General features: G+C 41.8%; 1 protein-coding gene across 1 annotated transcript; it reads right to left on the reverse strand.

Moving 5' to 3' along the window:
- Positions 1–451: 451 nt before the first annotated feature.
- CLSPN (claspin) lies at positions 452–14,175 on the reverse strand. The gene is made up of 25 exons (XM_026043354.1): positions 14,101–14,175; positions 13,181–13,310; positions 12,166–12,617; positions 11,424–11,594; positions 11,002–11,091; positions 10,821–10,893; positions 10,177–10,285; positions 9,462–10,006; positions 8,981–9,172; positions 8,036–8,217; positions 7,586–7,788; positions 7,200–7,264; positions 6,496–6,701; positions 6,117–6,277; positions 5,534–5,760; positions 5,177–5,291; positions 4,732–4,802; positions 4,274–4,376; positions 3,898–4,062; positions 3,689–3,810; positions 3,196–3,323; positions 2,619–2,715; positions 2,287–2,375; positions 1,915–2,076; positions 452–1,650 (listed from the first exon to the last, which is right to left on the reverse strand). The coding sequence occupies exons 1-25, from the start codon at positions 14,128–14,130 to the stop codon at positions 1,537–1,539; spliced, it is 4,002 nt and encodes a 1,333-aa protein (XP_025899139.1). The 5' UTR covers positions 14,131–14,175; the 3' UTR covers positions 452–1,536.
- Positions 14,176–16,743: the final 2,568 nt, after the last annotated feature.

A 16,743-nucleotide genomic window follows, 5' to 3' on the forward strand; every position in this document is an offset into this window, starting at 1 on the left:
ATGCTAAAGGCTGTTTTGTCTAGGAACTAGCAAACCCAAAACCTACAGAAGCAGTAAACTGAAATATATTCTTAGGGCCAATAATTTTATGCAAATGTAACCAAAGTGGAAGACTTGAGAACTTGAGAATTTACACTCCAATAAACATGGGGAGGTAGTTTGTGTTGTGTTTTATTCCCATATTATTGCAGCAGCTGTTCCTACCAAAGGGTTCTGTTGTTATTACCAAAAAAGAAAAAAGCCACAGGAAAAAAAAAAAAAAAAAACAGGAAGATGAACATTTTGAAGACCCATATGTACACAACTTGAATGAAATCCTGTAAATTAATTCCAACTGCCCCAAAATTAAAAACAGGTTTTATTGTAAAATTGCACTCCAGTTAGTACCATATTTCTTTATAAACATAATATACAATAAAATATTTTACATGTAGCACACCAGACGTGCTTATGATGTTACAAAATTTACACTTCAAGATTCTTCCCTGACAGTGTCAGCAACATAAGTATTTGAAATAAAGTCTTAGGAGATATTTAGTCCTACAGAACAGGCCACTGTATTACCATAATGAAGTCTCTACTTTTATACATTGTTTATGATCAGAGATGCTGTGTATTCTAATTACATCCTAAGTTTCTTTCACACAATCTAGCATAGTTGTGAATAATGGTTCCTTATTATCTCATTTCCTCATTCTAGGGAAGGCCTTTCATTTCTAGCTGTGCAGAAACGGATGATTTGTCATGGAGAACCACAGCTTAAAAGAAAACAAGGGGATAGATAATTTAAGGGTCTTCAGTTGTTCAAAATACCTCCAAAACCAAAATAAACAAAAAAACCCTGCACGTCTCCTTTTCCTCTCCTACATCTGCTGTTCACATTCTTCCCTCTCCCCACACGTTCATACATGTGCCTAGATAAAAAGTAATAAAAACTTGGAAAGAAGCCTATCATTGTGCCTCATAAAAGACTTTTTTTTTTCTTAAACTATGTATTTCAAATGTACACTGGAACGTCCCAAGACACCAAACTAGTAAATGCTTAATTATTTAAAAGAAACAGGACATTGAAGGGAATACACATGTGTCCTGCTGTATTTAGCATGGCTTCTTTCTTATTCAGAACTGCAGGTCTATCTCCTTCATCTGTGCTTTAAACTTACTGCAGCATCTCTGCATCATACCTATCCCAGGAATGGCATTTTCTGTAACACAAGGATATTCTTGTGGCATTCGAGGTTGTGAGGATGGTATACAGTAGTGTAAATTTCCTTAATGCTTGGGCTCAGACCAAGTTAGCATTTCATTCCAATCCAAGCATGGATCTTGTGGTCCCCTGCTCGCCATGGAACATTGAGAAAGACTAAAGGGAGTTATCACGACCATTGCCTGGAAATTACTTCAACTTGCTAAGTGGAAACAGAAGAATGTGTAGCAATAGCTTTACCCCCCTGGACGATCGGTGGTAGAGATCTGCAAACCAAACTGCAGCTGGCAAAGAGACAAGATAAAACTTCTGGCCCTAAACAAAACCATTCAGCTCTCCAAATACTGGAATATGCTCCGACTTTTACTCATTTGTGCTGTGCTGTCAGACCTGGACCGCTTGGCCAGGGATGTTATTACTGTAGTAGAACCTCTTTTCTTCACCTATAAAGAAAAAGGATGCATTAGTAAATACAAAATCTCCGAACAGTTTAAAGTCCGAGTTATGAATGTACATATTCGATGTGAGAACACATACTTGTACAACTGAACATAACTGAAAATATTTAAAATACCAACGCTAACTGTTTGGCATTGTCGAACATCAATAGACTTAAATAATTTAGTAAGAACTGCATAATCAGCCATCAGTGTAGAATATAGCAGAACAATACACAACTGACAACATATTCCCACATAAACCTTTACCTGAAGTTTTGATTTCTCCTTTGCCTCTTCACTCTTGTCTGGAGAAAGTGTGTGAAAGACAAAATTCCTTGAATTTCGAGGAGCATTTGGATTAAGTTCGGACATCGCTGCTAGTTTCTGAAGCATAGCTTTAGGTCTATTCAAGAGAGACCCATTTTTCAGCTGAAGAACAAAGAAATACTGCGTTAGGCCACACAACCAACCGTGACAACTCTTTTAGCAGGATATTCTATAGAAAAGACTACCTCCTACCCACATTTTACTGGGTATTTTATCACTACTATAACAAAGCACTGATGTCCAGAACCTAGAATGAGCTTAGACACATTCTATAGGTGCACTATAGGTGTATTCTTCAAAACTGCTACCAACCTGGACATCACTGGCAGGTCTGAATGCTTCAAATGGGCTCCTGGGCAACAATTTGGTTTCTTGCACTACTACTAGAGGGCTTGGGCTTGCTAGCAGAGATAAAGAGGAGAATGTCAGTTTTTGAACTTCATGAGAAAGAACATAATTTTCTAATCAAAGTAATTTTTCTATCAAACCAAAGATTTCAGAATTGACAACTGACAACAAACACTACACACAAAAACAACCCACATCAAATTATGCTACTGATAGATGCTGGAGAGTAGGTAGCAACAACTGAAAGTTAAGCTCTCTCTCACTTGGTTTCTACTTCAATAAGAAAATCAACTCACCTTTCTTCTGTAGGGACTTGGCAGTTACTTTTTTTGCTAGTTTCATAAATTGGCTATCTTCACCAACTTCCTCCTCCTCCTCTTTATTTTTTTCCTTCTGTAGCAGAGAAGGTACTTTGTTAAACTGAAAAAGCTTACACTACCAATGAACTTTTCATTCAGCAACTCAAATACACCAAGCCCTTTCATAACATTAATTTTTATATATATATATATATATTTATATATATATACTCATTTTTATTTTCTACTGAAAAAGTTGGTTATAATTTACTAGATACTTCATCATCCCCATTCTGTCTATCAATGAACAACAACATCACATCCATCTGATAAAGCTGGATGTTGAACCTAATGTTGAACTTCTAAAACATGGAGTTACGTTGTCAGGACAAGAAACCCATCCCAGCTTTCATAGTAACTTTAAAAGTATTAAACATATCTTTGCTCATGTTTTCAACACAAATTTATGAACTTTTTTTTTTCCAGATCTTAATTTGACACGCTAGCAATAGCACATCTGATAATGGTATTGAGAGGGGTGAAACAAAACACCTTACTGGAAACGAACCAATACCTGCTCACGAAGCCACTGTTCTCGCTCAAATCGCTCTTTCCTCCACTTTGCCTCTGTCTCATCAAGCTCTTCATTTTCATCATCATTATCTGAATCTCTCTGAAACAAGTCGATCTGTGAAGCATCATCTAGACAAGAAGAGAAAATAATTAATTATGTTTTCCAAAATAGTTTAGAAAAGATATCTCAGAAGGGGACTACATACAGAATGCTTTCTTTCATTTAGATGAATGACAGAGAACCAAAACATTTAGCAAAATAAGAGACAAAAGACTCAGTGGAAATGCACCAACAGAAAGCACTGGGGAGCACCATAAGATTAGAACCATTTGTCCAGATATAAACACACAGAAGTACCCTTCTTATGGAAAAACACAGGAACACTTATTTCCAAAGGAAACATTCAGTCCCTACTATGTGGGTTTCCACCTTGTATACCATGACACTTTCCAAACTTTCACCCCCGTTCACTGCCTACAGAGCAGAAAGGCACCTATGTTCTTCCATCTGAATCGTCTCATTCTGCCAGGGCCATCGCTGTGCAGGTCCCCATCAAGGAGATACCTCTCTTGGTACAAGCGCAGCTGACGCTTGTCATCATCAAGCATAGCCTTCCTATTAAAACAAAGGAAAATTTGCTGGGTCAGTCCAAGTTATATCTGAGAGTCCCTTCTCACACATAAACATAATACTGTCACTAACATGTGTAATTTCTGGACTTGATTTTCTAATTCCGCATCAGTAGGGAGTTCCTCATCAATAATGTCTTCTTCATATTCGTTCAGGTCTTCGCCATCATATTCATCCTCACTTCCCACATCACTCCCTGACAGCTCTGCCTCATCTTCCATGAAATCCTGTAGTTTTCTATAAAAGAATGTTAAAGGAGTTTACTTTGGCAGACTTGTAATCATCGCACAAATCTTCTGAAAGCAACACCACTGAAGCATAAAACCAAAAACTAAAGCAAAAGACAGTCACATAAGCAGCACCTGTGCTTGAGCCGCTAAGGCTGTGGCAGGGAGAATTACAGATTAAAAATGTCGTGCTATTATTCTTTTCAAGATAAAAGACGTACAGCTTTTTCTTCAAGCCCTGTCTACGTCTCAACAGTTGTTCTTCTTCATCACTCATTTCGGCTTCTTCAGCATCTTCCTCGCTCCTTTCTGCTTCTTCAGCATCTTCATCACTCATTTCTGCTTCTTCAGCATCTTCATCACTCATTTCTGCTTCTTCAGCATCACCATCCTCATTTCTGCCATCCTGTCAAAAAAAAAGAAAAAAATGTTTCCGTTTTCAGAACATTCAGAAACACAGGAATTCCTGCCAGTAGATTGCTGTGAAACGTCAGCCTCCTTTGTCCTTCAATCAATAAACATGGTCTAAAACACCACAGGCTTTGCAAAGGACTTGCTAAGCAAAGATGTTTCATCCAGGATGCTGGAATATCAAGTAGACATTTTAAGTGATCTATGCATTTAACATAGCTTGAATGCTGCAGCAACCACTGTGTTCCATCAGCTCATACCTCTTCACTATCAAAGGCATTGTCATCCGTTACAAGCTGGAATTCACCCAGTTCCTCTTGCTCTCCCTCTTCTTCTTCCCTATGGAAAGAAATAACAAAAGAAATATCTGCTTTCATTTGAGGAATGACAATAGTTTTGCAAGAATTCAGAGCAAGACCATGACTGTCATGTCAATTAGTCTCTGGTAGCTATCTAAGAGATGGTCTGAAGACCTACGGTCTCCCAACAGCAGCACTTTTATAGCTTTAATGCTCAGGGGGATTTTAATAATCTATGTTTCAAGTCCTGTCCTGCAGAAACCATGAAGCAAATACAAATTTCTGCATTCACTGCTCTCCAATAAATGCAGAAGGATTCCTCCTAGATACCTTTAATATTCCCCATTTGTTAAACCTCTCCATCCCTTTGTCAAACACCCCTGTGCCTTTGCAGTTTAACCGGCGGAGACTAACCTGTCTGTTGGGAAGGAGCCCGAGCAAAGCGCCAGAGCTTCTGTCATTGGATCTTCTACGTCACTGTCTTTTCCAGCCTTAGAAGATGCTGAAGATGCCCATGTTGGAGAACCTGCTACAAAAAAGGAATAAGATGGCAACTTTTTATACAGAGGTGTTTGAATTCCTAGAACATCTGAAAGCATCTCAGAAATGACAGGTTAGCATGCACCTATGAAGGTGACAAATTGTTAAAAGCTCTCAGAACTCTCGGAAGTTCCAAATTCTGCATTAGTGCCCAGAACTAAAAGCATATGTTAGTGTAAAGCTTAAAGCTCAGGTGATCAGCAAGGGTAGGAAAAGAATTTCAGGACGTACTCCGAGATACAAATTTTCCTGAACAAAGATTGAGCAATTCTTCCATGTTCTGCTTTTTGTTGCTGTTTGTATCTGGCACGTCTTCAGTTTGACTGCTAAACTGACCAGAACACAAATCCAATAATTCATCCATGTTGGCATCCATTGCATTCTCATCCATGCTAGCCAGAGTCAGCTGATGTTTTGTTGACTGATATTTATTCCTATGTTGTCCAACATTCAAAAACCTGAAAAAAAAGTCTGATTAGAAAAAAAAAAAAATAGGAGAATTTTTTTTTGACCACTAGCAGAGCTTTTCTCCAGAAAACTTCCCATGATACAATTATTGTACAAGCAACATTATGGGGTTCCATACTCGAATCTCATTTCAGATTCACTTTTGTCTTTTTGAATAACTGCCACTGATAAGTTTCTTTAATTAACACATCTTGAAAATGTTACCAAAGCACAAAAGAACATAAGCTTTTTACTCTGCGACTGCTCTACATAACCTAGAAGAATTCCCCTAAATCTGAAGTAAAAATCTAGATGTCCTATTTCAGTTAAAGGACATAAAATGGCATTCTTTACACCTGTAACTTACCCATCTGCATCAAGCAGCTGGCTCTGAGTGTCATCTTCTAGAGAAAAATGAAACTGTGACTCTCCAGGTCCTGGAAATAAACTCTTGGGCTCAGGAGAGGCATTATACAGGTCCTGGGAATCTTCTATGGGAAGAGAAGGCTCGGACATCTTTCCTGAGCTCTGTACAAGGGAATGCAAAAACATACAAATTATTTGCTTTGCAACCCTAGAAATAAGCAAGAGTTGGATAAAACATTTCAGCTATTGTATAGCCTATGTGTGTATACTTAAAAAAAAAAAATACACAACAGACAGACTTTAGAACATACATGTCAAAATTAAATATATCCATTAGCCCTTGTGTTAGCCGATGGCATTAACAGGACTGAGAATCTTACCTTGGAAGCAGAGCTGAGGAAGCTTGTTTTGAAAAAACCTGGGGAGGGTGACCTGAAACCTCCTGCTGCAGATAAGATGTTCCCTCCACGGGACATCTGTTTGTTGCAGGGCTGATACGACGGAATCATGGAGCCGATCAGCTCAAAGCTGCTGTTATGGCTATTATCTTTTGCCGGTGTTGGCAGAGAAAATGAATCATCATCTTCTGAAAAGAAAGCAAATATATTAATATAATGCTTAAGTTAACAGAAGATTTGCCAGTTTCTAAGCAAACCATAAAGAATTTAATTCCATTTCTGTAATATACGCAGACAGGACGAGAAACAGCTATTTGCTGGTTTTTCATGACATCTTCTAATATTCTTGTTTTCCCCCGGTCTCCTTTCTAGACAAAATAGATCAATTCCTTTCAAAGTTACACCCTGCACAGCAGATGACCAGAATGTCTATATCTTATCAAAATACAATGCCAAAACTGAAGGCAACGTTTCTGCTGAGACCTCAAGCACCAGATCAAGAGTTTTCCAGTTTGGAATTCATATTAATGCAGCTCCAGATATGCACCTTTTTGCAGAAATGTCATATTCTTTACACAGTTTCATATGTGGCCCAGTAAAACATTCAGATATTGTTCTACAGACCCAATTAGAAACTTTTGTATGTGCCCCTTTAAAAAATAGCTATGATAGTAGATTTACTTTACCCAACTTGGTAGGTCCTTTGTCTGCAGCTTCTTCTATTTCAAGTTTCTCATCAGGAAGAGAATATCTGCAATTTATTAAATAAAATATATTTCCTAATATATACAAGTTCTATTGCGTAATCAAACCTAACACAAAGAAAAAAAAAACCACAGTAACACACAATACTGTACACAGTAAAGAGCAAATTCAGATAATAGTAACAGTCATTTGGTTTTCTAGCAAAATACATATGAAGGCACATGTAACTACTGAAACCGGAAAGAAAAAATGCATATAAGGTGCTTAGAGTAAAGCATGTTAGCACTTGCACTAAAACCAAACTATCTACCATGTATATTAGATTTAAAACTGCTTAACCAGCATTTCTAAGGGTGGATTCATTTACCCCATTTTGGAGGAGCTGTCTTTAAATAGCATCAGTGTAGACTCTGTTGAAGGTAGCTTGGGAACAGAATCACAGTGCACAGTTTTATCCACCTTTTCTCCATCAACTGATTCTTTATCCGTTTCTTTATCACCATCCTCAGTGCGTTTCTCTTCTAAATCTTCATTGTCTTCCTCTGCCTCCCCAAGGAGAAATTCTGCAGTCTTAAATAAATATAAAATAAAACAGTTACATAGTGTTCAATGCTTCGATCTGCCTACTTTCATGCATACTTTTACAAGGAAAGTTTCAATACATGGAAACTAAATCCTGACATTCCAATTGTAACAATTCTTCACTCTTCAGAGCTATTTGGCAATTCCCCCATTATCAATAGTGTATAAATCCTTATTTAAAAGATCAGTCGAACTGAGGAGTTGACTGAGTTATGCAAAAATGCTGCCTATAGACCTCGTGATTGCCTTCTTCCTCTTCCTCAGACTCATCTGTCATCTCTTCCTCCTCCTCCTCTTCTTCCTCCAACATGTCTTCATTATCTAGTTTAAACAGTGCTTGCCGCTTTTGGCGCTCCTCAATCCTGCGGAGTTTCATGGCCTCTTGGAGTTTAGCCTTCAACACTTGTAGCTTTTCACCTAAAAAGAAGCATTAGATGCATCACAAAGAACCCTCAAGCTTTACTGCTTTCAAACACCCTATTTAACAAAACTATGAGCACAAAAAAAAAAAAAAAAGGAGAATTAAAAAATAGCTCATTTTTAAATGTCTTTTTATGACTTGGCAGCTTGAAGAACTAGAGCATCTAGCTTCAGTGAGTTGCCTTTAGAGAGGCAACACAATCAAGATTCCTCATTATCCATAAATGCCACGGGCACAATCCTCTGAATGAGCAGGGTCTGTCTTTCCTCTGTGTCTTTGGGGAACAACAGTTTCTAATTGCTATGGGCAGATGTGCTATAGTACATGAGATAATTAAGAGCAGCTAAAAATAATACTTGCCTATAGTACCAGCCAAATAATGTTTCTTTTAATGTGACAGTCACATTCCACATGTGTTGTGTTTGCAAAAATATACATATAAACTTCTATAAACAAGGATTATGAGAGTTATTTTCAGAGGGCTGATGGAAGAGAATCTATTTGTAAATGTTTTTAAACAATATAGCGACAGAAGAATTCAGACAACCAGTTGCAAAAATCTGCCTTAGGGAAACCTGCTCTTCAATGGTCAACGTGATTTAAGGGGTCTCTCTAGAAACAAATACATCATACTAATTCTAGAGAAAAATATTATTTCATCTGTATTTCATGGGGCAAACTGGGGAGAGGGGAAGATGAGGGGAGAAGAAAAAGATTGTTTTAAAGTTCAACCATCATCACTTCTCTTTCCAAACCTACCTGGCTTGGTGTGGACTGTTTCATCTCGGCTTTCTGTAACTAATACTGCTGGCACCACATCTGCTTTTAGTTCCTCTTTGCCTTCAGCTGTAGTCTCCTTACGAATAATGTTCATGTTTATGGTCCGTTCAACTTTAGGTTTCGATGTTTGAAGAGTGTGTTTCAAGAAACGAGCTTTCAAGGCTTCCAATTCTTTAAATACACATTAATTACGTTTCAAAACTAATTTCATAGCATTTACAAGAGCAAAAAGAAAGCAATACCATGTGCATTAAAGTTGTAACAAGAGTAGGATGAGAATATATCACAGGAAGTTAATTAAAAATCTTAAATATTGTAGTGTTGTAAAATAAACACTATTTGCTTAATAATACAAGTTACTGTATCATATTTTACTGTAACTTGAATTTAATTGATATTAGGTAATATGAAATTACCATTGAGCTAGGCAGACCTGAGTTGGTTACGACAACAACAATACCTTTATTGGAATCAGATTCATCAAGGTTTATAAAGGATTCATTGTCAGTGCAGATCCTTGGCTTGATAGACAGGTCTATCCCCAGCTCTCGAAGTTTATCCAGCTTGGACTTCCTTACTTTTTCAGGCTCTGCCACCAATCCAGGTGCCACTTGCTGACTGTGTTCTCCACAGGCTGCTTCTGGTGCTACTTCAACCCTTTGCTCAAGGGCATTTTCTCCAGCTGCCAGGGGAACTTGGTTCTCCTTTTGTTCACTACAGGCGGTGCTTAGGACACTTTGCTCTTCTGAATTATTAGCAGCTGTTGCAGTCCTAACTGTGTGAGTATCATCATCTCGACCAAGTTTTTCAGCACAATCTTCTGTCAAATTCTCTCCTTTATGAGCAGGAAGTTTGTCCGTGGGGGTGTTAACATCCCTGCCCAGGCTTGTTTTTGCTTCACTAGCTGCTGGTTGATCACCTCCTGCCTGTCCATCTTTGCAGTCCAAGCTCAAGTTCTTTGTACCTGCAGTTTCTTCATCTAGGGAGGCCTGATACTTTGTGGACCTAACAAAAGCAGAAGGAAAAATATCATTCCCATTAGCATGGCTACTGTCAAAGGGGAGAAGAGGTCTAAACAAAACAAACAAAAAAACAAACAAAAACAGATGGAAAGAAACCACTTCCTAATTTTTTAAATCAAAAAATTCAAAAGGGAGAAAGGCTCAAGTCCTTACTTCAGCAATAACATGGCATTTCCTTGACACGTTGGTCGAGGTCTACACTTGAAGAGTTCCTGAACGCTTTTGGCTTCAGGCATGTGATATGGGAGAGACAGAGATGACTCTACCAGAGAAAGAAGGTGAAAGAAAACAAAAAAGTAGTCAAAGGCATTATATTTATTATACATTTGCTAACTGTAAAGTTCAAAGGAGGTTGAGAAGCATTTTGTGGCAAAGGCAAAAATAGCAAACTGTAATTTGGAATAGAGCAAACACTGGTGTGGGGCAGAGTTCCAACAGCTACAGTCTTGCTGAACAAGTTTGCAACATGCCCAGAACTGATTAGGAAAGAACTTTTTGTTATTATTAGAGTGGCAGGACTTTATTACATCTAACTTACTAAATATTAACTAACTTTACATCATTAGTTAAAGGTAAATTTATAGACAAAAATGAGATACTATGTTTGCAGTAGGCTTTCTTCCTTAATTACAAGGTTGCCTTTAAACAGGTCCTGATTAAAAAATGGTCTTGTAGCCTTTAACCCCGAGTAATTCATGGTTGATGATAGCAAGTTCTCGCTTCCCAGACACTTTCTTTCAATTTCTCCCTTAAGTATCTTATAGTATCCTTCTATTTACAAAGATTTTAATTTTTACCTCGAATGAGTCGTTGGGTCTCACTATGTAGCTGTTTAATAGCTTCTTTACTTAATCTTGCTGCTTTCCGTTCCTTGAGACAAGAAAAGAAAAGCCTCTGAAGTCACAGCACACAATAAATAGTCAAGGAGAGTCAAAATGTGTTGTCTGGTTGCTTGTTTATTACAAGTGAATGTTTTACCTTCTTTTTCGGTTGTGTTAATCTGAGTTCTTCATTCTCGTCATCAAATACACGTTTGCAACCTTCACCCTCAGAAAACAGCTCTTTGTTCTATCAGGCATAAGAAGAGATTTATTTATTTCAACAGATATGCAGACACTACCCCGGGCAAACAAGTCAACAGCCAAAAATCATCGCACTGTATCATCGCTGCTCATCATAAACAATAAAACAGAAATGCTGCATATTTTTTCCTGGTAGATTTCCACAACCTCTACTGTTGTGTTATCTTTCCAGGAAAAGATCTGTCTTTTCCCGAGAACAAAAAGCAGACAACTACTTTCTCCTCTTGGTTACAGCAGAAATGCAGCAAACAAACAAAACCAAACAAACAATTGGTACCTACTTCTCATCAATAACCTGATATTATTATCCAATGTTACCTTTTTTCTTTTAATTTTGTCTTTCACTGCTGCTCGTATTGCTTCTAGTGACTCCTCATCTTCTGCAAGGGAATCATTTTCCCCTTCCTCTTCTAACCCATTATCAAAAAGTTCTTTGTCATCCAGAAGACATCCACTGTCATTGAAAGGATACCTCTCACCACCATCTACCTGTTTGTCATAAGAAAAAAAGAATTTGCACCATTCAGTCCAAGTTCCTCTTCAGTCTTTAAAATTAATTAAGACTACAGGTAAAGACTACTGATGTGCTTCCAGCTTGTGATGCAGCCTTATAGCTGCACTGGGATAAAAAGAAATGTTGATGTCAGTTAAGTAACACCGATGAGCTGAAGGAGAAGAAAAATCTAAACCTAAACACTGTGATCTAAACACATCATTTATAAGATCACAGAATTACCAGACTAACACAGACCCCTATGAATGTCCTCTTTAACCTTCCCTTTTTCATGAAGATATCCATTATCACCATCCCTGTCTGGCTTCACAAGTGTTAGGATCTATATATTAGGATCTCTATATACATCTATATAGGATTCTCTAGATACAAAACTAGTATCTTTATACAGCAGAACTATAGATCTCTGTGGACACCAGTAATGCTACAGTGATGAAGAAAAAAAAGTGATGCTGAAGCACTGAAACCAAATGCATTAACCAAATGCAGAAATAGAATGTAACTTAATTAGGGAAACATTTGGGATTTTCTATCAAAAATATATACCTCTGCTCTAGGCTTCTTTCCTTTTTTCAACTGTTTAATGGATTCAGCCCTTTTTTCTTTCTCCTTTCTCCTCCTTGATTTTCCTACAGATTTTTTTGCTTTCTCTTCTCTGAGATCATGGGGTTTTTTTCTGTGTTTTTTCGCCGATTTTAGGGGTTTCTCCCCTCCTGGCTCAATCTCAGATAATCCAGACTTCACACTTTGTTCAAAGTTTTCAATACGCAGGTGGTCGCCAGAGTCACTGTCATCACTATCCATCAGCCTCTGGCGAACTCGATGAGTCTTTTTATTCCCCAGGGCAGCAGTGTTCTCTTTTTCTTCTCCATTTTCCAAGACTCCATCCAGAGGGTCATTTTTTAAAGAGCTGCTCTCCTCTTCACCTTCACTTTCACTGTCTTGAAGCAACCTTTTGCTTTTTGCCTTTTTACTTACAAAAATCTCTTCCTCTGAATCTGACAATACATATATAAAGAGATGCATGTTATAGGCAGGTAAACACAATTTATAAGCAATCACTTATAAGCAATTTATAAGCAATCACAAACCTGCGTATAAATCTGTTAAATTTCATAAGATTTCAACAACTATAGCAAAATAACTCAAATTTGAGTTTTCAAAATCCACTTTCTGTCATGCAATATATATTTGATTCAAATTGATGTCATGGGTTTTCAGACAAATAAAAGCTAAAATCCATTCACAAATAATTATTATTATCACAAATAATAATTATTATAAAAAAAAGCCAACAATAAGTAAATTGAGCAGATCATGAAAGAAAATAAGCATTTAAGATATTCACATGCTATTTATCTTTTTGAACCCTAAAGTTTCATGTCTGCAGACCGCTCTCTGCCTAAATTCTGAGCGACCAAATGGGTGATCTGGATTCATACAGAATAACCGAACTGTGTGATTTTCAGAAGACCAAAGATTACATAACTGCAACTTTACAAAAAGTTATTTGCAAAATGAAGACCACCCTCGTGAAGACTGTCTCATAAATGTCACAGACCTCGGTCCTCGAGGGCCGCGGTCCCCTTGCCGGGGTGACCAGGAGAGCCCGTTTCGCAGCTGCCCTGGCCGCTGTCAGAATCGCTGTCGCGGCAGCTCTGCGGGTTTGATTTCAAATCTTCCAAGTGAGACTGCAAAGCAAAGAAACACTGTCCTTATCGTTGTGCTGCTCACACAGGAATAACTCCTGGATCTCAACTCCATTCCAAGACCTCGGCTAGCCCTTCACCCAGGAACACACACACGCACGACCACTCCGTAGACTATTTACTTGGAGACGTATTTTGCAACATCAACCTTTATTGCGCGAGGAATGGGAACCTGCACAGGAAAAGCCAGGCTCTGCAAGACCACCCTTGGAGAAGGCAATGAAAAGACTTAGGAGGAACGTGGGCGGCTTCCCCACGCACGGCAGCCCGGAGCACAGCGCAGGGGGCGAGCGCAGCCCGTGAGCTGCCTCTGGAAACAGGCCCGGGGGTGAAAGCGGACATGTCGGGGGCCGCAGCCCCGCACACACGGGCAAGGGCCGCCTCGCTCAGGGCTGGTCCCGCCTCGGGCCGCTTGGGCCCCCCCTGAGCCCCACAGGCCCCGCAATCGGCCCCACCGGGCCAAGGCCCGAGCGCCCCTCCCAGCATGCCCCGCGCCCGGACCGGGACCGGCCTTCCCCGCGCCGCCCCCCTCCCAGCATGCCCTGCGCGCGCGGCGGGCGCTGCCGCGGGGCGGGCTGGGAAGCGTAGTCTGCTCGGGGCGCCGAGGAGGCCAAAGCGCGCGGCCGCTGGCGCCCTCCGGTAACCGAGAAGACGCTGCCGTCCTTCTTGCTGCCCAGCGCCGCCCGCCTCCTCACCGCACGCGGAGCGGCCCCGAGCCCGTGGGAAAGAGGCGGGCCGCCCATAGGCGGGCGTGCAGAGCAGCGGGACTCACCTCAGACGAAGCCGTCGCTGCTGCCGCCATGGTTCGGCCCGCACAACTCCGGTCCCGGCGCCCACACCGGGCGCCTCACAAGCCCTCCCGCCACCCAGCCGGGTAGGAAGCCGCTTCGGGACTTCGCGCGCTGCCTAAGGCCCGCCCCACTTTTGGCGCCAGCCAATCGCCGCTTAGAAGTGCCCTGGCAGCCCCGCCCCCTCTGCCGTTTATTGGGTGATGGCCCGGCTAGTCCCGCCCTCCCCTCGCCTCGCCCAATCGTGGCGCTCCTTCCCGTGCTTTGCACGCGCTACGAGGCCGCCGCTGGGCGGCGCCCTGCCCGCCTGTCAGAGAAAGAAACGCGAGAAACGGGGAAAGGAAAGTGGCGGCCGTGACGTGCCCGGGATCGGCCCGCGAGCACCCGACAGGGGCACCCCTCCGCCACGGCGCTCACTACACACGTGACGCGTCTCGGATAGTGCTCCCCGTATCACAGAACCACAGAGAGGCTGAGGTTGGAAGGGGCCTCTAGAGACCATCCAGTCCAACCCCTGCTCCAGCAGGAACACCCAGAGCTCGGGGCACAGGGTGGCATGCAGGCGGGTTTGGAGACCTCCAGAGGAGACTCCGCAGCCTCCCTGGGCAGCCTGTGCCAGGGCTCGGGCACCCTCACAGTGCAGAAGCTCCTCCTCACCTGGAGATGGAACTACCTGGGTTTCAACTTACACCCATTACCCCTTGTCCTGTCACCAGCCACCACTGAGAAGAGCTTGGCCCCTTCCTGCCTACATTCTCCCTTCATGAACTTATACATGTTAATCAGATCCCCTCTCAGTCTCTCCTCATATGAGAGATGTCCCAGTCCCTTAGTCATCTTTGTAGCTCTTCGCTGGACCTTCTCTAGGAGCTCCATGTCTCTCTTACCCTGGGGAGCCCAGAACTGCACCCAATGCTCTAGATGCGGCTTCACCAGAGCTGAGCAGAGGGGCAGAATCACCTCCCTTGACCTGCTGGCGACATCCTCCTGACGCAGCCAGGATCCCATTGGCCTCCTTGGCCACGAGGGCCCTGCTGCCTCATGGTTAACTTGGTGTCAACCAGGACTCCCGGTTCCCTCTCCATGGAGCTGCTCTCCAGCAGGTCAACCCCTAATCTGTACTGGTGTCTGGGGTTATTCCTTCCCCCAGGTGCAGGACACCGCACTTATTGAACCTTATTGAACCTCATGAGGTTCCTCTCTGCCCAACTCTCCAGCCCGCCCAGGTCCCTCTGGAAATGTATGCCAAGTAGTTGTGTGGAAACGTTGCTGGGCATCGTGGGGTTCTTGTTCTGAGACTTGTAGTGCTGTTCTTTTCCCTTAAATGTTCAGCTAGCATCAGGCAATACTGAGAATCTTTGAGTTCATTTCATTTTAGAGTTTTTGTTGTTTTTGCTTGTAGAGAAGGTCTTGAAAACATAAACCCTGCAGGCTTTAAAAAATGCAAATAAAATGGGCTCAGCATTTATTATTTATAGAGTTTTTTGACTTCTGACCTTGGGAGTCAGCTGGGAATTCTTGGCTCGACAGAACTCAGCACCATCAAGACAAAAGCAGGATGCGAGGAAGCCATTCACTAAACCAGCAAAGCTTTTTAAATGGCAAACTCTCAGTATCTCCTAAACTTAAGGTCTGGATGGCTCCCCACAATATGCTAAGGAAAGAGAGAGAAACAGGGTTAAACTGTAGGTAACAACCATGGGGTTAGGCTGCATGGGGCTGCTACTTTCAGGACCTCTCCTTAATTAAAACAATAAAATAAAGCCTGCCAAATTCATTACCTTGGAGCCCACTCCTTTGTCAGTGTTTGCCAAAACACAGGATCCTCTCCTACAAAGGAGATTGACCTAAAAATGCACAAAATAAATGTGTACAACCTTAGTAATAACACACACCAGCATTTTAGTACCCAAACCAGCTGGTTTAATAACCAAACCTGCCCATTCCACCACCGTGACTTTCCAGACAGCTGGAGTGATATCCCATAATTATTATTGATTTCTGTGTCAAGTGTTCGCTGCTGGGCAGGCATCCATCATTAGCCAGCAACCCACTGCGCTTCCCAGTGCATTTTTCCCTCACAAAATTTATTAGCGGAGGCGCTGGCCCTCCTTACAGCATTGAGAAGTAAACAACATGCAAACCCACAGCTATCTGTGGTGACTTTCATCTCGGTTGTTATTTTTCAGGTGTTTTAAACACAGCTAATGCTGCCGAGCTGGTGTAGGAAGTTATAGTGGGTGTGATTGAGTCAGGCCTGTTCCCTGTTTCATGGCACGGCAGAGGAAGCAGCAGCGACACTTTGCAGTGGAAAAAAACAGCGTTTGTGGGAGGTGGTGTCACGGTTTCCGAGTTTTATGTGGTTGGGGAGATAACTAAGCCGGTGAAATTCCGGAGGGGAGGAGAGGAAGAAAGGGCAGCTCTCCAATAAAAGGTAAACGCCGCTGCCCCCTGCGCAGTGGAGTTTGACTGTCAGAAACCGCGAGCTTAGGCGGGGAAGAAGAGGGCCGAGCTGCCCCTCCGAGGGTGCAGCGCCGGGGAGCAAAATCCTCCTTTTTCGTGGGGAAAAGTGCCCCCAATGTCGGCTGTTTCGCCGCGGTTCTGTCAGGGCGGGCCCGCGCGCGGGA

Source organism: Nothoprocta perdicaria, unplaced genomic scaffold (assembly GCF_003342845.1).
Source record: "Nothoprocta perdicaria isolate Ctin4 unplaced genomic scaffold, notPer1 scaffold_33, whole genome shotgun sequence".
NCBI lineage: Eukaryota > Metazoa > Chordata > Aves > Tinamiformes > Tinamidae > Nothoprocta > Nothoprocta perdicaria.